At 43.4% G+C, this 27,500-nt stretch overlaps 1 protein-coding gene across 1 annotated transcript in view; it reads right to left on the bottom strand.

Moving 5' to 3' along the window:
- Window positions 1-27,500, bottom strand: part of akap6 (A kinase (PRKA) anchor protein 6) — a 163,022-nt gene that overhangs the window by 102,332 nt on the left and 33,190 nt on the right. The window contains exons 10-12 of the mRNA XM_070842964.1: window positions 25,079-25,201; window positions 12,617-12,713; window positions 11,689-11,891 (exon numbers count right to left, since the gene is read on the bottom strand). Coding sequence (XP_070699065.1) covers window positions 11,689-11,891; window positions 12,617-12,713; window positions 25,079-25,201 — 423 coding nt within the window. The remainder of the gene's footprint in view (window positions 1-11,688; window positions 11,892-12,616; window positions 12,714-25,078; window positions 25,202-27,500) is intronic.

Genomic DNA, 27,500 nt, shown 5'->3' with positions numbered 1-27,500 from the left:
GACACTGTGAGACAAAACATCAGGATCCAGTATAAAAGAGAAAAATTGAGGAGAAGTTGTTGAAGTTTGTCTGTTTAAATTCACATTTCTGAATAAAATATATATCATTATATTATATACTATAATAAAAGAGTCACTTTTAGACTCTTGACTAAATGCCCATGACTTAGACCCTGTTTTAAATATTGGCCCCTTCTTTGATTGAGTTTGACCCCCCTGATATCGATAAACGCCACTCAAATGTGATGACACCTGATTTCTGCTTATTTCACTGAAGGAAAGGAAAGTCAAACTTTCTGCAGCTTCACTGATGAAACTTATGGATGGACGGACGGCCATTAACAGCAGGACACACACACACACACACACACACACACACACACACACACACACACATCAGGCGTCACCGCTGCACTAAACCAGCGACAGAAAGCTGGAGGAGAAACATCCCAAATCTTTTCCACCAGTCAGTCAAAACTTCAGCCGAGCTGAAGGAAGTAAACTCATTTCTTGCCTCTCCAGGCGTCTGCTCGTTAACCGACCGCTCGGCTGCTGACGCCACCACTTTCCTGCAACTTTCATCAAACTCAACTGCCTCCTCTAATAATCACCGCCACCATATCCGTGTTTAACAAGGTAATGTGACACAAACCCCTATGTGGCTTCCAAAAAAAAAAAAAAAAAAAGAAAAGAAAAGAGGAAAAAGAAAAACACCCACTTTAAATATTCACTTTTACCATCCGCGTAATTAAATATTTGAAAATATCAGGAATGGAAAATTAAAACAGAAAAAGTCCGCTGCCACCACTATCAATTTATTCCCTCTCTCAGAGTGCATTAGAAACGTCAGATTGCCGTTGGCAAAGACACAGAAAGAGCTCCGTGGTTTTTTTTTTTCTAAACTCACTTTATAAATTACATTTTGGAGTGCTTTGGCATGCTAATACCTGCTGCCACGGAGAGCAGACAGCGTTAATTATTTCTTATTGGGATCGGCGGCGATTATTTGCATATTTCATTTGGCTGTTATAGATGTTGCAGGTGGGAGGGAGGGGAGCAGGGCGTGTGAGACACTTTTCACTTTGTGTCTCAACAACTTTTGGATTAAATAAAAAACAAAGATGGATTCACTGACCGCATGTGTTCAGAGGAGCATTAATTCAGGCTGATTTCAGTCATTTCCATGAGCCGCAGCAGATTATTGGTGATAATTAACATCATCAGCTTTCAATATCACGCAGGCTCTGATGCAAAAAGGTCAGAAAACAGTTTTAAGAACCTCGATGTGCTCCACTTTGTTCGGCTAAAACATCAATTATAGCGTCATTTATACTCAATTGGCTCCAGGAGCGGCTGGATGTGAGGACAACAGCAGCCCAAAGTCAGACTTTTTAAGAGCTTAATGGGGAAACTGACGCGTCGTTTACACAAAACATGTTCACACTCACTTCATTATGAACCCACGCCCAGCCGGCGGGGACCAGGCGTCAGCGGGAAAGTGAATTTAAAGACTTTGAATGGTTAAATGGGATCCGGCTGATAATCCAGCAACAGCAGAAAAGTTGGAGTTAACAAAAGTAATGAGTTATCTGGTCAGAATATATTTCCATTATTAGAACATTCATCCAAAAAGGCCAAATTGAACTCAAAAACATCAGCGGCCGACTTGAACAAACCGCTGCACCGACATCAGCCACTTTAATATTTGTCCTCCATTAAAAACTTAATGTAATCCAAATATTTTAAAGGTTTAAAACCTCTCTAACGGCCGACATGTGAAACATTTATTCCTTCAAACGCTGCAGACGTGGACTCCATCACACGGTAATGTGTGTGAACGCACGTCAAGCTCTTATGTGGGAAATACAGACTGGATAAAGTAAATAAATAGACTTGTGATGACTGTTTTATATTCTTACTGCCTGGTATTATCATCTGTTTTATGTTTCTCTGATTCTCTCTCATCTTAAGAGGAATATCTGAAATAAAGTCGACCGCTTCAGGCAACGAAATCCAACATCGTCCTGTCATTTTGATTCATTAAAGGCAACGTATGTGCAGATAACAAGAATATTTCACTTGATTTTATCCAACAGACGCTCATTTTGTTTATTTATTCCAGAATCAGAGTAAAGTTTGGATAACTATTAGTACCAAAAGCCTAAAAAAACACCAAAACAGACTAATTCTGGCAGAACTGATGGGTTGAAGATGATTGATTGTCACCTTTACATCAACTTTAACGATTAACTACAGATGTAAAATGGTGTCACTCTTCAGAGCAAAAGCTTTTTATTGAAGTTTTGTGTTTAAAAATTGTATTAAATCTTCTTTTAATGCACCAAACCACTGACCCACTGAAGGGTGAAATATGAGGAGGGCTGAGTTTTGCTATTTATTTTAAATTTCTCGTCCCGACGTCTCCAAACGTCAGAGTTAGAAACTGATGCACAGAGTCAACGATGATGCAGCTCTGGGATTGTTTGTTCTCCACATAACTTTGTGGGGGAATATCACAGTTCAATATGTTAAACATCCTGAAACTTAATGCATATATTCCCGATCCTGCAAACTTTCATCTTTTGATTTATCTTAAGGAGGAAAGCCACAGTGTTGGTGTGACACTCACTGCTGCTGCGCAACATAAAACCCCTCCAGCTGCAAACACTTTTAGGTTTATCACTTTTAAACGACCTGGAAATGCAGCTTTGCCGATCTTAAACCAGGGATTAACACCAACACTAAGATTTTTTTTTAGCACAAATTATCTTGATAGAGTGTCGCTGCGTGGTTCGACTAACTCCCCAAACTTCCCAACTTTAATCTTAATTTATGTAAAGTGCTGTGTGGTGGAGCTCCAGGAGCGGGACGAGCCGTCTGATTGGCTCTATCAGGTATCAGGCAGGAGTCCAACACTCGGTAATTTGATTTAAAAAGCTCGTAATAACCTGAGGTCAATATTTAAATCACTCAGAGGGGGAGAAGAGCCGCTCTGCATGTTCAGGATGCTTCAATCTGCACGCTCACAGTCAACCGGCCCGGATCTCTATCACATTCACCTCTCTCTTCCTCCTCCTCCTCCACTCCCTGCACTCTTCTTTCTCCCACTTCTCTCCTTCCCCCTCCTTCCCCATCTTATCTTTTCTGTTTTTATTCTTCCTGTCCTTGTGTTCTCGCTGCTCTTCATGTCATCTGAGCCTCAAACCTCAAACTGAAAAGAGGAACTGTTGCAAAGAGCCTCCTTTGTGGTGCGTTCACTGACGCTCCTGGAAATTTAGCTGCCAACAATATGAAATCCCGTTCTGAAGTGAGCGGTCGATTAATCGATCGACAGGAAGTTTTACTTAAACAGTTCTGATTGTTAATAACGTCACTGTGACCTGAGCATCTTTGGACGAAACGAGACTTTAAAAACCTGCGACGGACGTTTTTCCTGAAAGATTAATTGAACAAAATATGTGGAAGATGAATTTACAACAACCAAAAAGTAATTTCAGCTTTTCCCCCGAATGAAGTCATTACAGAAATGTTAAAATTTAAATGTCTAATGTTTTGAATGAATCATATTTTCTGAAATTTCAACCCCGTCTCCTAAAAAATTGTGTTTATATAATAATAATTTGCCAAAGCAGCTCCGAATCAGGACTGAACTGTTTTGTGAGTTAAAGTTTTTACATATTTGCAGTGACTTTATTTGACGATGTTATCGGCTAAATCAGGAACAGGACCACATGAACTACAGTCTGCTACTACAGTCTTCTTCAAACTGTGTGGTTAACTGGTGACTCCTGTGATTTATTATATATTATAGTAATAAAAATAATAATAACACCTTCTTATCTTATTCTGAGTTCACTGTGAAACCTTCTCACTGCATCTTATTATGTTTTATAGATCTAAAACCTTTTATCTCACATGTTTTTGCCATGTAAGATGTTTTGGAGGCTTTTATTTTGAAGCACATTGAGTCTACGCCTGTAATTTGAAAAGCGCTACATAAAAACACCACCCTGACCACCGACCATGCAGCCCTGCTGCTTGGTCGGGACGGAGTTTGGATATTTTGGATGTTGGACTGTCGTCACTTTGCTCCTCCATTCTCTTACCTCGATTCCTCCTCTCTTCACCCATCCTCACCTTCCTCCCTCCCTCCCTCCCCCCTCGACTCCACCTCTGTCACCCCCTCCCCCCCCTTCACCCATCCTCACCTTCCTCCCTCCCTCCCTCCCTCCCCCCTCGACTCCACCTCTGTCACCCCCTCCCCCCCTCCCTCCCTCCCTCCTTCTCTGTGTGGTCTGTAGGGTGAAATAGAGGCCTGAGGCCAACAAGCTGTCTCCACCAGCCACACTGATAAGACGCACACACACACACACACACACACACACACACACACACACACACACAGTCAGAGTCCCCATACAAGTGCCAACAGTCACAATCACAAATGTACAAGCGCACACACACACACACACACACACACACACACACACACACACTAGTCGTTATTTAACTCTGTGTGAAGTGCCACCTGGGAGGTTACTTCTTACCTGAAAATGTCTCTCTCTCTCTCTCTAACACACACACACACTGTATTTTGATGTATGCATGTTTTAGTGTGTGAGTGTGTGTGTGTGTGTGTGTGTGTGTGTGTTAGTGTGTGTGTGTGTGTGTGTGTGTGTGCGCGCTCAGGGCTGTTTGGTTCAGCTCTCTAACAGGATTTGTGTCCCCCGTGTCCAAAGGAACATGGTCTAATCTCGACCCATCACCTCTCTTCCACCTCACCCTGCACGACACGCCCCAACTTCATCACCCACCCCCCGTCCCCCCCCGTCCCCCCCCCGCTCCCCACGGGAAATTGGTACGTTCCAGACTTCCAGACTCTTGAAAAAAGGGAAATTAGATACAGAAAATATACAGTGAGCTTCACTTGATAGTGTTCGTGTTACGTCGGGATGGAGTTTGTTGCTCGGGCGAATCAAACTCACCTCAAGTAGATGAAGATACAAGAAACATGCATCAAAATCCAAAGAGGGATGAAAATGTTATTTAAAAGCATTTTGAAGTGGATTTTCTTTTCATCCTCTTCCAGGATCACATGGAGATCTCTAAGCCTTCCACACAGCTTTGCTCTTCTCCAGTCTGATTTAAGAAATGCTACCTTATTTATCTATTTTTTTTTAATCACTTTACTTTGGCATTTTACTTTTTGTTGTGCAGCAGGGAAACACGGACGAGTGCATCACACGTCTCGGACCACGGCACCAGTGTTCATGCTTCTTTTTGGTATTCACTAGAAAAATAAGTGCATGAAACAGTCCGAGCTGCAGGGAGAGTTTAGGTGCGCCCTCTGTCTGTAGATTTTACTTTTACCATGAGACGCTGTGTTCAGACAGAGGGGCAGGCCCTTCATAATCACAGAATTACCCATCAGAAGTTTCCCCGTAAGCTTCTTTCAGTAAAAGAGCAGGGACACAAATATCCAGGAATATTAAATCACCAAACATATTAAAGTTGCTCCATGATTTTTCTTTGTGTGTTTATTCCTTTAACCTTTTAATTTGATCTGTAGTTCCCTTACTTGAGGGTCTACGTGTTGTTTCAAAGACAGGAACTACTGAATACTTAATGTTTTCACAGCTTTCTGATATTTTATATTTTCTAAAATGTAGAATTTTAAACTCCTGAAGTCCCACCGAAACAAACTCAGGGCAGCAGTTTGGTAAAAATAATCACCTGTAACTGTACAAAAAGATTCATATTCAGAAACTGTCACTGAACACATCCACTCACCTTTTCAGTGTGTGTGTGTGTGTGTGTGTGTGTGTGTGTGTGTGTGTGTGTGTGTGTGTGTGACCAGACTCAGTCCAATCCCCTGTAATGTGACAGACAAATCCCACTAAGCTGTTAAATATTACACTGCATTCACACTCGTATTAAACACCTTTCTACCTGTCGCTCTCCCTCTTTCTGTGCTCACTCACCCTGCCAAAACACACACTCACACACACACACACACACACACACACACAGAAGACACACTCAACCTTTACTTTCATCTTCAATATGCAAAAAAACACTACAGATGTCACTTGAGAATCTTCACACACGCACAACAAATCTTTAAAATGCAGCGACACACAACACAATATTCACACACACACACGCACACACACACACACACACCTCTGGCTGTGTGTGTGTGTGTGTGTGTGTGTGTGTGTGAGAGAGTGTGTGTGTCCTAATCCCCGGTGCTGGCCATCTTGTCGGAGCGTTATATTTGCTGGTATCAGTGTATCTTCTCCTCGTCGCCTAATCCCACCACCCCGGCTCTGATATTTCTTGACATTTACATGAATCGCCCTTCTCCAGACGGACGGACGGACGGACGGAGAGACAGAGGGAGGAGGGAGGGTTAGGGAATGGGGGAAGAGCTGGAAGATGGAGCGATGGAGGATAAATAAAGAGATGGGAGTGTGTGGAGGGGGGGTGCACAGTAAGATAGAAGATGAGAGAGGACCATAAAAAGGTCTACGGGGGTTTAAACTGGAGGGAGCGTGTAGAAGAGGGACAGATAGCAGGATGGAGGGATGGATGGAGGAGGTGAGGATGAGAGGGGAAGAGGGATGAGAGGGACGGGACAGATAAGAAGAAGACAAGAAAGAGTCGGTGAGAGGAGGAAGACATAGATGCATAAAGGACAGACAAGAAGACAGGGAGATGGGAGAGGGGTGATAAATGATGGAGGGATAGCAGGGAGCAAGGAAAGATGACTAGAGAAAGAAAGGGTGTAAAGATGGATGGATGGATGGACAGAAGATGGATGGACAGAAGATGGATGGATGGATGGACAGAAGATGGATGGATGGAGGAGAGAAGGAAGGAAACATTGATGCCCAAAGAAGAAAATGGAGGGATGGATTGAGAGAAAAACAAATTAATTATAATTATATGGGAGGAAAGAAGAGAAGGGATGGAGGAGTGCACAGAGAAAAGAAAAGTAAGAAGACAGGGACGGATATGTCTGCCTGTCTGTCTGTCTACCTGTCTGTCTCTCTGCCTCTCTGTCTGTCTGTCTATTCGTCTTCATGTCGTAATAAAAAAACTGGAGAAGGAAGGAAGTGAAAAGAAGGAGGGATGAAAAATAACGTGACACCTTGTCAGCGACATGTTAACAGCAACACACACACACACGATTACTCATTGGAGACTCGTTAAGACTTTGCATAAATTAATGACCTCACGCCACACCTGTTGTTGCCACAGCGACCATGTCAGCGGTGAATTAACAGAGGGGCGGAGGTGGAAAGATGAAGACGACCTGGACGTAAAGTTGTTTTTGTCTTTTTTGTTTGGAGGGGGCTTTGAATTGTAACTGTATTTGCCGAAGAAGACTGTGAGATGCAGATGAAAGCTCCGGAATAAAAGTGGACGTCACATGTCCTGGAAGCAGATGGCCAGCTTGTGTGTCAACACGCTCATCTCCATGACAACTGAGCAAGCTCCAGCCCCTGATGAAGACCATGTGGTGTGGCCAAAAGCTCTGTAAAAAGCTATTGAAGACTTTTTTTTTTATTATTTTTATCAATATATCAACTATCGTCTTGTTTTCCTCTGTTACCATATTGATCATTATTGATCAGATTCCTATTATCAGTCCTATAGTTGCCTTTATTACTTTGGTTGCTGCTTGTTTGAAGCCAGCCAAGTTTAAAGATTATTAAAAACACTAATGTCATCATCATGTAGAACTGCACCATGACACTAAATATGATCAATATCACATAACAACATGACGTAATGTAAATAACTAGCAAATAACTAATTGTATATTTGTCTCCACAACGTTTCACCCTCAGAAGCATTTAATACATTTGTATGTAATGATTGTAACGTTATTAATCGCTGCTGATATTGTATTTAGATAAATGTGTTCAAACATGTTATATATTGAGCAGCCGCCCGCAGAGCTGCAGTCACATTGGCTAGATTACAAGCTAACTATCTGAGAGCCGGGTGTGAAATATGTCATTTGCCTCTGCTCTTAATTGCACTAAAAATGAAGATTAAGAGGATGAATTATTGATACAAGTTGGTATTTAATCTTTTGTAATGAATAGTGGATCCGCTGCTTATAAATATTGTACGAGGCTTCATAATTTGATAAATTTATTCCAATTTGCCCTTTATTTTGCCCTTTAGTCAAGGTTACGTTCATTTAAACACACACACACACACACACACACACACACACACAGATGCTAATAGATACTGCACAGAAAATACACACACACAGAAATGAACAGCAGTGTGTTTGCCTACCCTCTGCCCTTGGTCATTCTTGTATTGTATTTTTCACAGAGGTCCATAAACACACACACACACACACACACACACACATAAACATGATGCCCTTGGTTGACCTTGCAGGCTGCCCCCCCCACCGCCGCTCCCCACCTCGGTGTCTGTGGCAGTAATTAGGCCATGCATCTGATTGTCATTAAAGAGCACTAGCAGATAATGAACACGCGGTGAAGCCACATTCAGGGATCTTTTACGGCACAAATTGGTGCTTTTTTTTTCTCCAAGACGGAACCTCACGGGGGGAAAGATGGAGCCTCACGGGGGGAAAGACGGAGCCTCACGGGGGGAAAGACGGAGCCTCACGGGGGGAAAGACGGCGCTTCCTTGTGGGTTAAAAAGGTGTTTGAATAAAAGCAGTGAGCGGGACGCTGCGTGTTCACTCTTTAACATCTCATCTTCGTCGACAGAGAAGCAAGCAGGCCGTAAACACCTCCTGTCACCTCCTCCCTCACCTACCTGCACATAATCATCCCATATTTATTCCAGCATCTTTGCACTACTGTGCTCTTTACTGTCCTCTTCCCATAATTGCTTTTTAAACACATACTTATATATATATATACTGATGCTGAAGCTGATGCTGGTTCTTTCTTTTAGTAAATTTGCAACTATCTGTTAATAATCTGTGTGGTTCTCTGCCTGAACATTCATGTAGCTGCACAAACGACAGACAGGAAGTCAGAGAAGGCCTCCGTGTTTCAGTTCATGTGACGACACAAACGATGTTTTAACCACATTATTACACAAGACATGATGGACTGAACGTGTATTTTACACCATTAAAGAAATCTGCAAACCTGTGATAGTTGGATTCTTCTCTCCTCAAAGACTCAAAGTGTGTAAATGTGTCGACAAGAACATTTTTTTATAGATTTCATAGCTGCAGGTAAACTCATCAGACTCACTGGACGTGTTTCAGTCACACTGAGACTCTGAAAACACTGATGTTCACTAAAGTTTCATCTTGGACTCGTCTCAAATGACTTGAGTCCCAACTAGGATCCATCTTGAACCGTTCCTTGCATGTTAAGACGTTGACATTAACTTGTTCTGGGTGACTTTAATCCTGACTCGGACTTGTTTTGAGCCCCTGTTGTCAGCGAGGGAGCTCTGCGTCATTAATCCTCGACATCGTTCTTCCCCCTCAGAGGCGGCAGCGGAGGTAGTAACAGAGCCACGTCGGCGTCTTCGATAGCTGTGGTTACCCCTGAAACCACTGGCGGCCATGTTGGCTCCCACAGAAGGAGGATCTTGCAGGTTTTGTACCCGACTGTTAGTTTAGGTTCATTGTTCAGCTGCCCAGAACAGACGTGAGCTGAATAATTCAAAGTATCACAGAAGTACGAGCAGCGAACAGAAATAATTCAGCAGGTTCACACCTCAGTTTGTTGTTTGGAGGTTTTACGGATCAAAGCTTTGAGTGCAGAGGGAGATTCACACAGATAATGAATGGACTGTTAATGTGCTGCGGCCAAGCAGCTAATGGACACACACACATACAAAAACACACTTTCACTATAAGATGTGCACACACACACACACACACACACACACACACACATGCACAGGGGTGGTAGCTTGCTAATGGCTGTCACTGTTGACTGATCACAGTGATCAGACTGCTGCAGCTCTAATTGCAACTAAACAATCTGAAAACAACCAGAGTCAGGTCTGCTAGAGGAGGAGGAGGAGGAGGAGGAGAGGATGACCAGAAAGAAGTGGAAGACAAAAAGAGGACAAGCAAATAGGAAATAGGAGTGTGAAAGAGAAAAGAAAATTACACTGATTAAATGAGAAGGAGGAAAATAGCAGGGATGTGCACTTCAAGCCAAAATCTATTCGATAGCCAGTCACAGTGAAACACGTTGGACAGAAGCATTTGGATGAAAGTGGACGTTAATTCTTCCGTCCACCCGGCCCAAACACCACAGAGGGAGGGGGGGGGCAATCACTGCGGGAAGAGGGGAGACACCAGAGCTAAGCTAACGCGGCTAATAGCTAACAGCTGCTTCGAGCTAATGTTCGGTCGCAGGAAGATCAGATGGATGGAACAGACTGCACCCTGGATCAATGTGCTCCTCCAGACCAGTGGACTAACAGGCACCAGTAAAAGTGAAGGAGAATATACTTCTCAGAACAAAATGATTGTCGTAATAGACTTTTTTTTTTAAATAATTTAACGAATATTCAAATATTTAAGTATCACGACCCATCACTAGAAAATAGGTTTAAAATAGAAAAGCAGGATGCAGGGAAGGAATGAGTTAACATTAAATAGATGAAGACAAGAAAAGAGTGAAGGTGGAAGAACAAGAGGAACCAAACAAACACCTCAGGGAGGGAATAAGAAAGTTAAAACAACAGAGAGAGGAGATAATGGGGGAAAGAAAAGACCTGAATTACTGAACTACTAGTGGTTGATACAGTAACGGAGACCTGACGCAGGCCTCCGGTCAAAACTTTGACATGTTTTTTGTGGCGTCGACTGTTTTGTTCAGGAAGAGAAAAGGGCGTGAGGACGTCAGTGGGAGCAGGTCTGTCTCCACCATTACTGCACACTGCTCTCAGGCATGTTTGTCACTGCGCTGATTTGAATCAGACTGAATCACAGTTTTGAACGCCTGAGGACGTCCGGCTCAGCTGAAGGAGAAGATATAGATAACCTCAAGCTGTCACGGGTCTTGTTACATCTTTGGTATTTTATTTTCTTTATCTGTATTATTTATTTATTTTTTTTGGACCTTTGTTTCACATTCGTCTGCTTCTGCTGCTAAAATGGTGGGAAAGATGCAAACATCTGCCGGTTTTCACTGAATCTTACTGGGGTTGGAAGGAAGTGGAAGAGGAGAATAATATCTGTTCTTTCAAGGCCACAGATGACTGATGGAGGATTTCTAAACACACACACACACACACACACACACACACACACACACACACACACACACACACACACACACAGAGAAGCTGCTGTAGTGACAACATATGAATGACAGAGACAGAAAAGGAGATTACATCTAATTAACCAAGTCCCTCAAATTAACCAGCAGCCAATTAGAAATGAGAAACCAATCAGGATGTTAATTGGCAGCCAATACAAACATTAAAAAGACATTTATAAAGAACCGAGTGTGTGTGATTGATTTAACTGTGCGTGAGTGAGTGTGTGTGTGAGAGAAAGAGAGAGGGATAACAGGGATCAACCAGAGAGGAAATGGAAGGATATAAATGTAAAAAAAAAACAAATAAAAAACAGATGAACAGAAAAACACAGAGATTCAAAGCTAAACTGAAAATAAAAACCACCGCTAGTTTCTAGTTTCTTACCTCGAGGCCGTCCGCCGGGCACGGAGCCTGCCGATTGGCCGACGGGTCCCCCGAGGGTGCGAAGAGCTCGTGCGATTGGCCGGTGTAGAGGAGGCGGGCCTGGATGCAGCGGAGGGCGCGGAGCATCCAGCCATGTTGGCGCCGGATCTGCCGCTGGAGCTGATCCCATTGGCTGGAGACCATATGGAGGATATCCTTCAGACCTGGAGGGCGAGAGACATCGAGATAAACCAGCGGGAAGAAACAGGATGGAGAGAGAGAGAGAGAAGAAGAAACACTTCAATCCAACTGTCAAACTAAACTCAGATGAGGTCGTCTAATATGAAATAGATAATAAGAAACCAACTGTTCTTCACTCAGATATTATGAGACCATAAACGTCTAAAGTGTTTGCACCACTACAGTCGCCCCCTGTTGGCCACCAGGAGGCTCTTCAGCCTGCGTTCAAATGCCTAAATTTAACCGTCACACGTTGATGATTCTCTGCCGAGGACGTGTAGCGGATGTGGGAATGAAAGATGGAGACCTTGAAGGTTTTAACTCTTCTTTTCCTGTTTCCTACCAACACGAACCTTGACGTAAACATCTGACTCTCTCTCTCCCTCTGTCTGCAAACATAAAATTATAGTGAATGTTTCTTCCCCAGCCAGTCAGTCAGTCAGTTTCTGCCCACTGGCTTCTCTCCCTGTGTTATTTTATTTTATTTTTTTTTATTATCTCTGCTCTCTCCGTCTCGTTCTTTGTCTTTATCTCTTCAGGCTCTCTTTCGGCTACATTCATATGAGCTCTCCTCTCTGAAGGTCACTCTGTTAATCCAAATATTAATAATGCAAGGAACAGAGTTGGGCTCGGTTACGGCCACCTGTGTGTGTGTGTGTGTGTGTGTGTGTTAGTGTGTGTTAGTGTGTGTGAGAGAGGGAGAACACACCTGATTGGTGGGAGGTGATGACAGAGAGCAGCGCCCTGCCTTCCTCCATTATGCTCTCCTTCAGAGTGCTGCGACTGTCCACGTTTAGCTTGAAGCTCTGAAACACAAAGATCATCTTCAGTCTCCACGAATCTTCCTGCTCACTTCAAGAGATAAATCCGTCACACGACCAGAGCGGCTCAACACAGATCAGGCTGGAAAACAAACACTGAACAGTGGAGTCGTTGCCCAAACTGTCCTTTGTTAGCATCCATCACAGGTTGGACACTTTTATGGGTGCACGGAGGGATTATTAGCAACATTTCAGTGCTTTACATTATAAAAACTGTCTGATCATCTCTCTGCTGGGGTTTGTTGACCGCCAGACTTTGTTGAGACGATGTTTAATGTTGTTATTGCTGACAGGAGCGTGAAGAAAAGCCCATTTGTAGTAAAATGAGATTATATGTTAAGAAATGTAAGAAGGGATATGACTCCACTTCAATGGAGAAGAGAGGAAGAGGAAGAGGAAGAGGAGAGAGGAAGAGGAAAGGAGAGGAGGAAGGAGGGATGACATGAAGAAGAGGTAGAGGGAGGATGGATGGATGGATGGAGGCAGAGAGCAGCCTGAGGCGGTGTTGCAAAACACTCCAGTCAGATCTATGAACACCATCACAGCCTTTTCTGAGCTCTGTGTGTGTGTGTGTGTGTGTGTGAGAGTGTGTGTGTGTGAGTGTGAGAGTGTGTGTGTGTGTGTGTGTGTGTGTGTGTGTGTGTGTGTGTGTGTGTGTGTCCCTCAAGGTACTCGGTCCTCTTGACTTAACCACTTCTGACATCCTGCTGTGCTGCTAAGGGAAATGCTACACACACACACACTCACACACACACACAACGCTCTCAAGACTCTGCTGTGTGCGCGCGCGCGCGTGTGTGTGTGTGTGTGTGTGTGTGTGTGTGCGTGCGTGCGTGTGTGATGTATTCGGATGTATTGATCTCAACAGCTCAATGCATTTTTGTATTGTACTGCAGTTTGTATGAAAGACCTGAAGTGAAGACAAGTCGTCAGAACGAGAAGAGGATCAGGACAGAAGCTGAAGGAGCTCTCAGCTGTTTAACCCCGATGAATCTATTTTAATAAAATATGCCAGAACAAACCTAAGACAGAGTCAGAAGAAGCTACCGGACGCCACGGAGGGACAACAGTGTGGAGAACACTTGAGAACAGTCAAAGCTCGTCGCCGCTCCACCGAGACAGGCCTCCGTCTGCGGTGAGGGATAGACGGACGACGGCATCCGTCAAACACACGACAAGGTCAGACCTCCACACCACCAATATTTATGGAGCAGGATACACAGAGTGGAGACAGATGGGACGAGGCGCGCACACACACACACACACACACACACACACACACACACACACACACTGCACAGCCAGCGGGAAGTGGCAGGAAGTTTAGGAAAAACTAATGACTGATTCATCTGCTGATTGTCTTTAAAATGTAAAAAGACGGAGCAGGGTGTCGTCCTCTAACGCTCACACACAGCAGCACTATCTCCTGTTCACAGCACATGTCTGAATCCTGCTGTGTGACGCTCCCGTACAGCCGTAAACGTCTGGATATGCCGTGTCAAACGGTCACGTGATCATGTTTGATGTGAGCAAACAGCTGAGATAAGAACCCACGCAGAAGCGGGAAGTGGGAATCATCTGATGCATCACAGACGTCTGTTTGTCCAATCACAGTTTGAGGCTCGAGGTTTCGACGGTGAAAGATGAGACTCTGGATGAGAGTCGAAACTCCTAAAGCTGATGATTTGGGGAGGGAGGGAAATGAAAAGGTTGCCTGTGTTGGGCTTGGACCCTCCACCTGACAGCGCTGGAAGCTTTGAGTTACAGCAGACTAGTTGTTCCCCTCAAGAGAGAGAGAGCCTCACATCTCCTAAACCAGCTGTAACCGATGTGAGCAGATAGCAGCGACGCCGCTCCCTTACATATTACATTTCACAGATAAACAATAAAATATCACTTTGAAAAGCCAACCATCGGTTATATCTCTTCACAATGCCCAAAAACACATTCATATATCAATATTATCCAAATAAAACACGACTGTGTGCATTCTGCGATCATTACTGCCCTGCAAACGTCGTAAATTACTTCAAATCTCACGGCTGATTGAGTAATTTTACAGACTCGGCGGCCACTCTGCCCCACATAATTTCCAGATAAGCTGGTGAAAAACCTCACAGCTAATAAACATAAAGTACATTTATCAGCGCAACAGAAAACACAGCGTGACTGTCTGCGTCTCTGGGATAGGGCCGCTGGTGTTAGAAATGAATTAGGTTGTGCAGATTAGCCGGGCTATCGGAGAGCGATCGTATTTCAGCGCCTTATTCCACGAGCGATTCGGCTCCGTTTCCTCCGTTTAATATATGGAGAGCATAGAATCGATAAGAGTAGAACAGCCAGCCATCAATCACATGATGATAAGGCATGCAGAGCATGCCTTTATGCACGTCAGACAGCAGGCGGTAATAAGGGGCTCTGTGTATGTATTTATGTGTCACAGACAGACGGGGGGGGAGACAGACAAAGGGGGAGACGGGGAGTGGGTGTGACAGAAAGAAAAGACAGGAGTCAAACCAGCAAAAGGACATTTTGTGTGTTTCTGCGTGCAGGTTTGAACCCAGAAAAAGAAAAACAGTACTGCTACAAAACTCACATGACATTTGTCTGCACTGAGACCGATCAGCTGTGTCAACGGACGTTTGGAGGAGAGAAGTCTGGCTCAAACCGTCCCAAAGTAAATAAAGTAAATACCTATGTAACACTGGCAGAGCTGCTTTTAGGTGTTATTCACCTTTTAAGTGGAATTATCTGCACTCTTCTCCTTAAACGTGAGCCAATCATTCCCCTTGGAGATCTGAAAACCTTCTGACCTGATGTCCTCGTGGGTTCTGCCTCCTCAGTTCTGTTTATTGTGTTATTGAGTAACTTCCTTTCTCCGTGTGACGCTGCTCGTCCTCCTATTAAACAGATCTCGATCTCCATGGGACTGCCTGACTAAATAAAGATTAAATAAATGCCGGCTGTCGTAAAATGGCTGTTTTGGTGTGATAAAATCTACTCAACGGTGATGAGTGGCGTAAATAAAACACCACGGAGGATCACACATCAGCTTGGATTTTATTCTATTATAAAATCTTCGAGTACGTTATCGAAGAATAATGTCTCAGACAGACAGGAGGACGGAGGATGATGGACGGGTGGACGGGACGGCCCATCGGTGACATCAGAAAGCGCTTCAGGACGCCATTTTAACTCGACAGATTGGCTTCTTTAAGAGGTCACTGTGGGGCTCCACCTCCACCTCTCATAAAGGGACAGTCCCAGAAAGTTTCGCTCCGGCCCTGAGACGACGGGATGCCAGTTATGGTTTAGTTTAAGCACAAAAACAACTTAAACAGGCTTAAAGATCCCGGTTTAATCCTTCATTAAGACTAAAAACAACACTGACTGGTTAAAAAACACAATTCAAGTTCCCCTCTCCAAGTCAAATGTAAAGCTTCTTGACTTTTCCGTGACTTTTAATGGCTTAAAAAGATGAATTTTCATGACCTATGAATATAAAATGCCATGCAATGATAAAAATCCTCCAGGTTTCATGGAACCACAACCAACCAGGATGCTGGTGGAACAATCCAACAAAGAAAAATACTGTTTTGGCAAATAAACGCTTCTATTTTTTTAATAAGATGCACAAAACTCCCTGATTTTCATGACTTGCCCTTATGATTTATTGTATTCCCAGACTTTCCCTGTCTGGAATAAGACTTTACAGAAACTCCATGACCCTGAATTAGCAAAACTGACCAGTTCAAAGAGGACGATGAGGTGCCGATGGCCTGAAATAAGCAGAGTAGCAGCTGTGCACAGGAATCAGCAGCTGGTTGAGTCTAGTCTACAGGTAACCAACCATCATCAGTGTCCTCCCTGCCACAGTTAATGATGTTAACCTAACTGGTTCAGTGGTGAAGAAGGCGGCAGCAGCAGCGGCCTGAACCATTCTCACTCCTCGCTCTGATTAACGAAGACCTGAAATAAGCAGAGTAGCAGCTGTGCACAGGAATCAGCAGCTCAGCATCGATCCTAACGTCAGTGAAGCTCTCCGCTGACATCTTTAAAGTCAGCTTGTTGCAGTACTTCAAGTATAACTGGTGGTTGAGTCTAGTCTCCAGGTTACCAGTCATCATCAGTGAAGTGAAGTGAAGTAGGTGAAGAAGGCGGCCTGAACCGTTCTCACTCCTCGCTCTGATTAATATCCACGCAGCAGGCCGACAGACGAGCCGCTTCAAAGCCTGAGTGATCAGATTACCTGTTAGCATTAGCATATTAGCCCGGAGCGCTGGGTAGGCCTACCTAATATTATTTAGCTCTTAGCATTAGCATATTAGCAAGGCACTAAGAGGTGTGTAGCGCTGATGCTGAGATGACATTGAGGTTTGACATTGACACACACACACACACACACACACACACACACACACACACACACACACACACACACACACACACACACACACACACACACACACACACACACACACACACACACACACACACACACACACACACACACACACACACACACACACACACACACACACACACACACACTCGGGTTGATGAGACATGATCTGATCAAAGAGTCTTTGTAATAATGATGATCAAATTGTCTCCATTCAGACCGAGCTGAGAGAAACTATAGGGGTACTCCCCGAGGTGTGTGTGTGTGTGTGTGTGTGTGTGTGTGTGTCTTTTCCTGCATAGATGTAATATTAAGCAATAAAACACACTCGTCTTTCCTCTCTTCTCTTTTCCTTCCCCTCATCTCTCTCTTTCTCACCTGGCTTCCTTTTCTTCCTCTCTTTCCTCAATTAGCTTCAACTCATCCCTTCATTTCACCCCCTCTCTTTTCTCCTCTTTAGTATAATTCTTGACTCCATCTCCTGCTCTTCTTCGTCCATCATTTGTACTTCCAAATTCTGCCTCTTTCTTTCTTTCTCTCTCTCCTCCTACATCTTAAACAACGTCCACATGAGGCTGTAATTACACGACAACAAAGATGTTTTCCAGCTTTCTTTAATCAACGTATGGACAAATTCATTTACTGTAGTCGACCTGTAGCTTTAGTTTTAGCTGTCCGCTCACTGCTAGCTCAACATCAGCCCTGGTGACTGCACGCAGAGCTACAAGAGTAAAGCAGCAGGTCTCACATGAAGTCCGACTTTGAAAAGAATCATCTGAAGGAGGTTTACCAGCAGCGAACGTTAGCTCGCCTGTAAGAAGACATTTCTAAATTAGAGGACGACACAGGAGTAGATTTTCACTCCTGTCCCATCAGTTACGTTAAAAATAAAGAAATATATATACCAAAATATATCAAAACTGACCTGCTGTTACTATAATTCCTTCGCAGTCACGTGATCTAAATAGTGAAACTGAATGTCAGCCTCTGATCTAAATAAGACCAGGAGGCCTGCTCCTCGTTCAGCCTGCCCGTCCACTGAGACACATCAACCCTCCGTCAAACTCCCGGTAAGACAGCGAGCGAGGCCACCTCCGAAATGTCAGAGTAATACAGTGGACGTCGAGGCTATTAGCTGTGTTGTAATAACTGCTAATCCCTCACACCGCTGAAGAATGTGATCATATTACACCTTCCTCCTACCGATGAACACCGCGGTGAAGCTCTTACACCACATATGCTCACATACAGCTCATACTGCTCACACCTCACCTACCGTATGCTTTATATACCTGTACATACCTCTCCCATGACTGGATTCTGCATATAATGTCTCACTACAAGCACTGATTGTATTTACAGCTGCACCACTCACTGTTACTGCTGCACACGTTCAGACTCAAAGTCACATGTCGCACGTTTGAAAACGTAAAGCTGTGACACAAGCACGCAGGTGCTCCATTCAAAGACTGTTGGAAAGCGGACACTTCAAACTTTTTACAAGTGTTTGAATTTTGTCGATCGGCCTATTAAGACTAAAGTTATGAAGAGCCGAAGTCGCTCACTACAGCTCTTCTACGAGTTAGAAGATGCTGAATCTGGGGAAGAACGTTCTGATTCTGAGGAAGACTCCTTTCAGAGGATGAAGAGGATGCTGCACGTGAAGACGAACGAGAGGAGGTGTCCGCAGACCCCCGCTCCTCCAAAGATCCAACTAGTTCCTGCTCGAATTTTGTGTTTCTTTTGCACTTTTACATCCAGTGTGTCCATATATTATGTCAGAATAAATAAATACTTGTAGAATCACATAGGTGAGGTTGTGCTGAAAAGAAAGACACAAAGAAAGACAAGAAAAAGGTAAACTGAATGGGAAAAACGCCGTTTTACCCCAGACTGTGAAGGGTTAAGTAAACATCTTGTCTCAATAAGTAAAAAGGCTGCATTTAGAAATAAGAGAAAGAGAAATAAAATAGTTTTTGAATAACTGTGCGTCTTAAAATAAAGTTCAAAAATAAAGTTTGGCAACAGCAGTCCCTTTTTCTCCAACAGTCTCAAGCAGCTTCACAATAAATCTCAAACCCACGTAGCGTCATGTGGGACGGTTTAACTCGGATGCGATTGGTCAGTGTGCGTTTCCTGATCTGATGTAAACACTAGAAAAGCTGCACCAGTTAAAATAGAAGTTTAAAATCCCCTTATAATTTATTGATAATAGGTCTGGGTCCGGACAACCTCCTCCTCCTCCTCCTCCTCCACCTGGTGTGTGTTCCTCCTCTCTTCCACTGCACATACTATCTTAGAGTATTCTTTACATATCGTTCTACAGTTCATCCTGCTATTTTTCTCCACTTTTACTAAGATGCTCAGGTGCATTCTGCTGTCCCAGTACTCTGAATCTGGGATTGATGCAGAGGTTTCCTGACTAGACGTCGCCGGTGACCGACACTTGTGTTGTTTTTGAGAAGAGCAGAAAGAAGAAGAGACTCAGCTGTGGATGGAGAGATTCACCAAAACGAGCTGAAGTGCTTTGTGTGGCCGTTTTCACACGTAATCTGCATTTTCAGATTCAGTCAGTTCGTTGTGGAGGGCAGTCTTAGACCTCTCTCCATCCCTCTCTCACCTCTTTATCTCCCTCTCTCTCTCTCTCTCTCCCCCTCATGTTGCCACCAATAGTGTGTTGCTGCTGGTAATGGGATTCAAAGGCCTGGATCGCCCATCAGACCCAATCAATAGGCCTTTCATTGGCCGCCATCTCTCAGCGCCTTACAAAGAGCAGCCTGTGTGTGCGTGGTTTCAGTGTGTGTGTGTTTGCGTCCTCTCGCCTCACTGATCTCCCCGGGGTTCCGGAAAGACCTGTGCTTATTTGCTCCACACGCCCTAAAACACACATATAGAAACAAACACACACACACACACACACACACACACACACACACACACCAGCTGGACCAAATATTCAATTGGGAGAGCAGCTCCACTCCACCCACTGCTGCCCTGGAGCTGTGTGTGTTTGTGTGTGTGTAACAGAGAGCAATATAGAGAAAGAGAAAGTAACTAAGTGTGTGTGTGTGTGTGTGTGTGTGTGTGTGTGTGTGTGTGTGTGTGTGTGTGTGTGAGAAACAGAAAACCAAAAACAAAGAGACACACAGAAGGAAAGAAAGACAAAAAAAAAGAGAGATAAGAGGAAGAATGAAACAAAAAGCAACCCTGTCTCTATAAATTACATTTGTATAAACTACTTTGCATAACTAAAGCACGATTAAAGGATAAGTCTGGAGATGTTCTACATTTTTCTTATTGTCAACAAATCCCATGATAAGACCAAAACAAATACTGAATTGATCCTCCTAACAAGTATTGTGTGAGCGCGTATCAAAGCCTGATATATTTTACTCCTCTGTGCCACGGAGCTCCATTGTTGTCCAAAAACTGTTAAAAACACATCAATGAGCCTCACTGTTACTTGTTCCTTCGTCTCCATGAACACACACACACACACACGCACGCTGTAGTTTTAGTTTTGACTCAGTCCAACACACACACCATCCAACGAATACTGCAACAAACACTCACTCAAGTGGATTAATCCGCCACTGAAAATAGTCCCCATCAGAAACAAACTAGCGACTGGCTGTTTGAGGTGTGTGTAGAGCTGTAACAATGAGCTGATCGACAAAACACAGTATTAAACAACTGAACAGCGACTGATCGTTTCAGTAATAATGCAGAATAGGTAAAATTGCTGTTTTTGTGAATGTAGTCTGGTGTGTGTGCTGTTTGTGGTTAAACCAAAAGGATCTTCCAGGTCTCTCTCTGTAGGGATCCTTTCCATGATGCTGTCACACACTTAGAATAACACTCTGAGCCTCCACCAGACTCCATTCACAAAAACAGTAATTCTACCTCATAGAACACAGGAGGTGCTGGTTTAAGGCTGGATTAATTAATTAGCATGTTTGTCATATTGTGTGACTTTGGTGTTTTAAAGAGTTGATTCAGATCCAACACACTATTTGTGTAACACACAATGACGCAAACAAACAAATCATTCGAGGCAGCGATAGACCAGCAGCTCCTGTGTACTTTGAGGTAAAATCACTGTTTTTGTGAATGGAGTCTGGTGTGTGTGCAGAGAGCGATGTAACGGCTGTTTGTGGTTAAACCAAAAGGATCCCCCGGCTGAGGTGATCTACTGGACCAATTCCATAACATTTTGTACCTACCAGCTGTTTTGACACCAAAACACCTGCAAATAGGGACCAGGTTTAAAAATACAGGAACCAATGGCCTTGCGAGCCACATATCAGGATAATGGTGTCTGATTGAGGACTGTATGGATGAGCATTCTCATTATCTTGATTCTTCACTCTAATTGGAACTCAAGAGTCGTCAATAAACATGGTGCCTCTCACGCCAAAGGAATCAAAGCAGGACGCTCTCCAAGGCTGAAGAGACGGCCAAAGACAGTCATCAGCTGCTCTTCAGTAGCCTTGCTGGCGGCGGTCACGTGACCCTGGTCTCACACATACTGATGGTCCCTTTAGAGCGTCCTGAAGTGACCCTGCTGCTAGTTTTTATAGCTCAGCCACCTTTCGCCTTGTCGAGAGGATGTTTTTTTGAAAAACTGTGACCAAATAGTTTTTAAACCTTATTTAAAATGTGTTTTTCCTTTATCCAGATAAGATATATATATATAAAAACAGTGCTTAACAGATGTATCAGACCTCCACCCAGTGGAAGGTGTTGGCCTCCCCTGCCCTAAATTAACAGTATTGCTGATCAGATTATTTCTTTAGTTCCTGTGATGGTTAACCCTCCAGTATGTGCAGCTCTTTAATCACAATGATGGATCTGAAATGATTGAAAAGGAATCTGGAGTAGAGGAACTGATGGACTGGACAAGTCAGAGTCCAGACTTGAATCCTATCGAACAGATCTGGGATTTATTGGATTAAAAAATAGATCACACACTAATTTAATCCAAAGCAAGTCTGTGGGAACAGCTGGGAACTATTTGGAGCTCAATAACAAAAGAGACGGTGGAAAAGTCCATGAAAACAATCAGGGAGGTCAAACTAGATATTAAGATTTCTGGTTAAAATATGTGAATAAGGACTATTTAGTTGTTCCAGTTTGTTATTTGCCTAATAAATAATAATACAATGTTTAATTAGAAACAAGTTTTTGACAGATTTCTAAAATATTTGTTCTTTCTCGTTTTTATGACAGCTGGTCTGAGACATTTGTTAACCACTGTATATATAAATATATATAAATATACATAAGATATAAGCTACGGATTACATTGTGACCTCGGCATGAAGAGACAAACTAGCAAGATGTTTTATTTCTATACTTTTACCTAGTAGAGAACAGGACGGTGTTTATGTGGAGGTTATGTCTGAGCTGTTAAAGCTGGGGTTAAACGACAGGGAGTGACTTCAAGCACTGGACGGGACGTGTTGATTTTGTGTCCTAGTCGTCAAAACCTAAACAACATATCGTGTGCAGGACGTGAACTCGGAGCTTCGACTTGAGTAAAGTATAAAAAAAAACGTCACACTTCCTGAATTGGACAAAACACGGGCAGTGATCGTAACGCACTCAGCAGTTCCAGCTCCTCAAAGACGTCCTCAGAAACCAAATTAATAAAACGTGAAGACATTTAGACGGAGACCGGCTCGGGGAGGGAAACGTGAGGAAAAAAAGAAAGCTCAGAAGAAGAGAAGAGAGGCAGACAAAGAGAGAGAGAGAACCTGTCTCTCTGCAGTAATCAACAGAACGCACACACACACAATTATACACCCAAACACACACTAATAACTACAAAGTGCAAGTGTGACTATCGACACAGACACACACACACACACACAGAGTCAGTTAGCTAACACGCTATCAACAGTGTAGCAGTTCAAAGTCCTATTAGCAATGCTTTTTCATCCTCTTTTGCTTTATTTAACGAGACGCGCCAATTAGGAGCCGGGAATTCTAATTGAAGCTAACCGCCGCTAACGTTAGCACTGCTGGCACCCACAACAAAGTCGACACGTGTAAACAAACCAAAAACAAACACACACACACACACACACGGAGCAGAAATAAATATCTAGATAAGATAACTTAGTGTGTGTGTGTGTGTGTGTGTGTTAGTGTGGATCTTTGTGCATGGTGCTGTTCTGCAGGGACGGATATGGAGATGCTGATTTGGAAATCTGTCTAGGAACATGCAAATGTATGCAAATAGCACCTCTGGTGTGTGTGTGTGTGTGTGTGTGTGTGTGTGTGTGTGTGTGTGTGTGTGTGTGTGTGTGTGTGTGTGTGTGTGTGTGTGTGTGTGTGTAGCTAAAACACATGCCTACTGTTGTGCATATATGTTTGCATTTGTACGCTTATATGCAAATACAATCTGTTTGTTTGTCTTTCCGTGCGTGTGTGTGTGTTCATATCTCATTTCCTTGTACTCTTGAATGCATTTTTGATGAGTGCTGCTCTGTGTGTGTGTGTGTGTGTGTGTGTGTGTGTGTGTGTCTGCATGTGTGACGCCCATATGTTTGCCATAAAGAGTGTGAGTAATTGCCAAAGTGCTTCTCCTGTGTGTGTGTGTGTGTTTGTGTGTGTGTTCACTCACTGATCTATAGGTGTTCAGTTGTCTTAGAGGATGTGTGTGTGTGTGTGTGTGTGTGTGTGTGTGTGTGTGTGTGTGTGTGAGTAAATTAGAGAAACGCAGGAAGAGTTATTTGATTTTTTTTCCTGTTCGTGGAATAAACAAATGAAGACAGAGGGACAAAAAAGAAAAAAAAAAAGAAGGGAAGGGAAGAAAGACGGGGAGCGAGTGAGGGGCAGATGGTCAGAAAATAAACAGATAAAATGGTGAGAGAGAGAGAGAGAAAGGGAGAGAAAGGGAGAGCAGAGGCAGTGAAACAAAAGCAGAAAGACAAAGAGATGCAGATGAAAACAAATTGGACCTAAACAAGAGAAATCAGGATAAAAGCAGCGAAGATGAAATGGGAGACAGCCTGTGCTCATTCCAGTGTTTGTGTGTTTATCCCTCAGCTCATTGTTATTTTCCCATCATCCCTCTGCAACATCACCGCTCTGAGGTTTTGCAGGATGCTCCGACCGCTGACCACGTAAGATCTGAGCCTGTGAACTCTGAACAGCTCTACTGTTCGGCTCAGCGTCGGTCGTCAACACAATCGTTAATAAAAAAAAAAAAAAGATTCTCCATCTTCTTACTTGCTCGCACGTTGTTGTTCGGATCGGATCGTGTGGTGCAGAAGACGTGTCAGCAGTGATTTGGGGAAATCAGATCTAAATCTGAAGCGTTATTTCGAAAGGAACAAGATTTGTTATCAGCTGAGTGACGGTGAATCCACACAGCTGGTTTAAAGAAGAACCCTTAAATACCTGAGTTCTCTGAATATAACACCTCTTTCTATATATTCTGATGTCTAAATGACGAGAACTTTTGTACCTGGCACTCATTTAGACACCAAAATATATATATAAAAAAAAAAGCAGGGCCCAGGTTTAAGTGCTCCTTTAGATGGAGCAACAGTTTCGAACAGAGAGCAGAGGCAGGTGAAGCCACTGTGCTGTTAAAGCTGGCACACACAGGTGTGTGTGAGTGGCACATGGGCACATCCATATGCATGTATGCAAATATGTGTTTATACAAGCGTGTGTACAATGTGTGTACAGACATGTGATAGTACACAGCACTCATGTACGTCTACGCTTAAATGTACATGAGCTCTGACAGTGTGTGTGTGTGTGTGTGTGTTATATGTGTGTATCTTAGTGAGGACCATCTTTCAGAGGTCGTCTGATTGTTAAGACTTGGTTTTTAATGTTGAGGTTAGATGTATTATATGTTAAAGTCTTTGCAAGTGAAAAAGAACAAAAGCGTGTGTTGCCTTGATGTGTGTGTGTGTGTGTGTGTTCTCACCAGGTGTGTGTCCAGGTACACCCTCAGGCAGTCCAGCTCCTGTCTGGGCTGCGTCCAGTTTTCCGTGCTGTCGAGCGCCTCCTGCAGCCACGAGATGAACCCGTCCAACTGCTGCACAAACCACTGGGGACGAGAGAAAGGTAGAGGGATGGAGAGAGGAAGAGGAAGAGAAGGAAGGAGGGAGAGAGAGAGAGACATTTTAGTCAGATGATTTCAAAAAAGTAATAGTAAAAATAATAGCATGAATAAACCGTGCTGTCTACAGCCGGCTGGAGTCGCATCAAAACACAACACACACTCTGCAGAGGATGGAGAGAATTAGAGGAGGAGAACAAAAAAGACTAATACGAGAAAGAGAGAGGAGAGAGGAAGAAAAGGTTAGAAAGAAATCCAACAGGTGATGACATGCAACAGGGAGAGAGAGAGAGAGAGGGGGGAGGGAAAAGGGAGTAAAAGCAACAGATTGAAAGGAGGAGAGGATGAGAGTATAAGAGAAGAGTGGAGAGGAACGGGGGGGAGGAGGGGGGACGGTGTGTTTCAGAGCTGATTCCAGATGAATTAATTCAAGGACAGAAAGAGAACAAAAGCGAGACCCGCAGGACGTCACAGGTAAACACACATTAGGGTAAATACAGAGAGACGAGGGGAGAGAGAGGGAGAGAGAGAGAGAGACGCAGGACGGGGCGGGAGAAAAGTGAAAACAGAGAGGGACGATATATATATAAAAAAAAAAACAAAGGGACAAACAGAGAAACGAATAGAAAGAGACAACAGGAGACAGAAAATAAGACGAAGAGGGAGGAAGAAGAGGTGAAGAGGTGACAGAGTGAGAGAGGGATGAAAAAGAAAGAGATGAACGGTGTCAGAAACGGCAGCAGAGAGTTGAACATGTATGTCTCCATCGCTGGCAGGTTGCCCTTCGTGAGAGCACACAGATGGACGGACAGAGAAGAAGAAGAAGAAGAGGAAGAGGAGGAGGAAAACAACATGGGGGGAGAGAGAGAGAGAGAGAGGGAGGAAGAGGAAGAGTGCTCGTTGGTTGGTGGAAAGCTACTGCCATCTACTGGCTGAGAGGGGGACTCATGAGGAGAGACGTCCACACCTGGAGCTCAATAATCTGATTTCAAGACACAAATGTTAGATGTTTAATTGTAGCAAAGCGACAGACGGCCTCATGTCCTGATAAAATGTAGGAGGAATCAGTGGATCAGGAGAATCCACATGAAACGGCATCTGATCCCGTATTGATTCCAGCCGTGAGATCACTGCTGCAGAGGAGCAGAGGAGGAGTTTAACCCTTCAGATGGACGTGAACGAGGTGAAGATCAGATGTAGAGAAGAAACGGTGTGTTTACTTTAGAGGCTAAACAAAAGAGAGGAGCGGAGGATTAAAGATGGAGTTAAAGTCTTTACATTAAATACTGTTTCTCACTCTGCCGGTCGAGACGTCTGATGTGAAACACCTGCTGTGTTTCAGGTGTTGTTCCCAGACAACTCACAAAGTAGAGAAAATACAACAACCAGAATGCAATGCGGTTGGCTGTGCCCGACTCTGGGATGTGGCTCCCACCCCAAACTGTCTGATTCCAGCTTTAAACTATTAAAAAAAGTTTTCTTGTCATGGCGGGCAGACAGAAGATCCCACTCTAGTGACGCAAAGCTGGTTAAAAAAATCAAAAGTTCCCCTTTAAATGTGAAACAAAGCACATGAGATGTTGCTATTGTAGCTTCAGCTTCAGTTTCAGGAGGGTTTCTGGGTAGATATTGATCCCTGTGGGACGTCTGCACACACGCCTCTATGAGTTTGATTAAATATTAAATATATTTTGGAAGAAACGCTCATTAATGAAAAAGTAATGCCACCTGGATTAGATTTATTTAATCAGCAGACGGTTTTTTTTTCTTCTTCTAAACACATTCACAACCAGTTATACCCCCCCCCATGAAACTAATCCATGATTAATGTCTTTACAGTTATAGAAAGACATTAATCAAGCTGCTTTTACAAACAGGAGTCATTTATTCGCTTCCTGAAAGATGCTTTGGTTCGGTCCTGCAGTTAAAGGCTCAGTTTAGGACAGGAGACAGCTGACAATACAGATTAAGAAGGAGCTCATGTAAAGTAAGAGAAAACATTTGTTGTTTTATATTTATAAAGGTGTTAAAGGGTCAAAATGCAGGTCAAAATAAATCAGGGAGCCCAGTGAGGGGTCAAGAGTCTGAGAAAAAGTTCCTGAGATTAAAGTCATAAATTCGCCATAAAGCAGCTCAGATATTCTCAGAGATTAAAGTGGTGCATGTGTGAGAAACAAATCACAAATTTATGAGAAAAAAAACTACAATTATAAAGTCAAACAATGCAAATTTATGGAGGTTAAGGAATGTTTTATTTTATTTTTTATTTTTCTGAACTTGTTAATCT

Source organism: Pempheris klunzingeri, chromosome 13 (genome assembly GCF_042242105.1).
Source record: "Pempheris klunzingeri isolate RE-2024b chromosome 13, fPemKlu1.hap1, whole genome shotgun sequence".
Classification (NCBI taxonomy): domain Eukaryota; kingdom Metazoa; phylum Chordata; class Actinopteri; order Acropomatiformes; family Pempheridae; genus Pempheris; species Pempheris klunzingeri.
The sequence above is the reverse complement of the archived record's forward strand: the minus strand, read 5'-3'. Positions and strand labels throughout refer to the sequence as shown.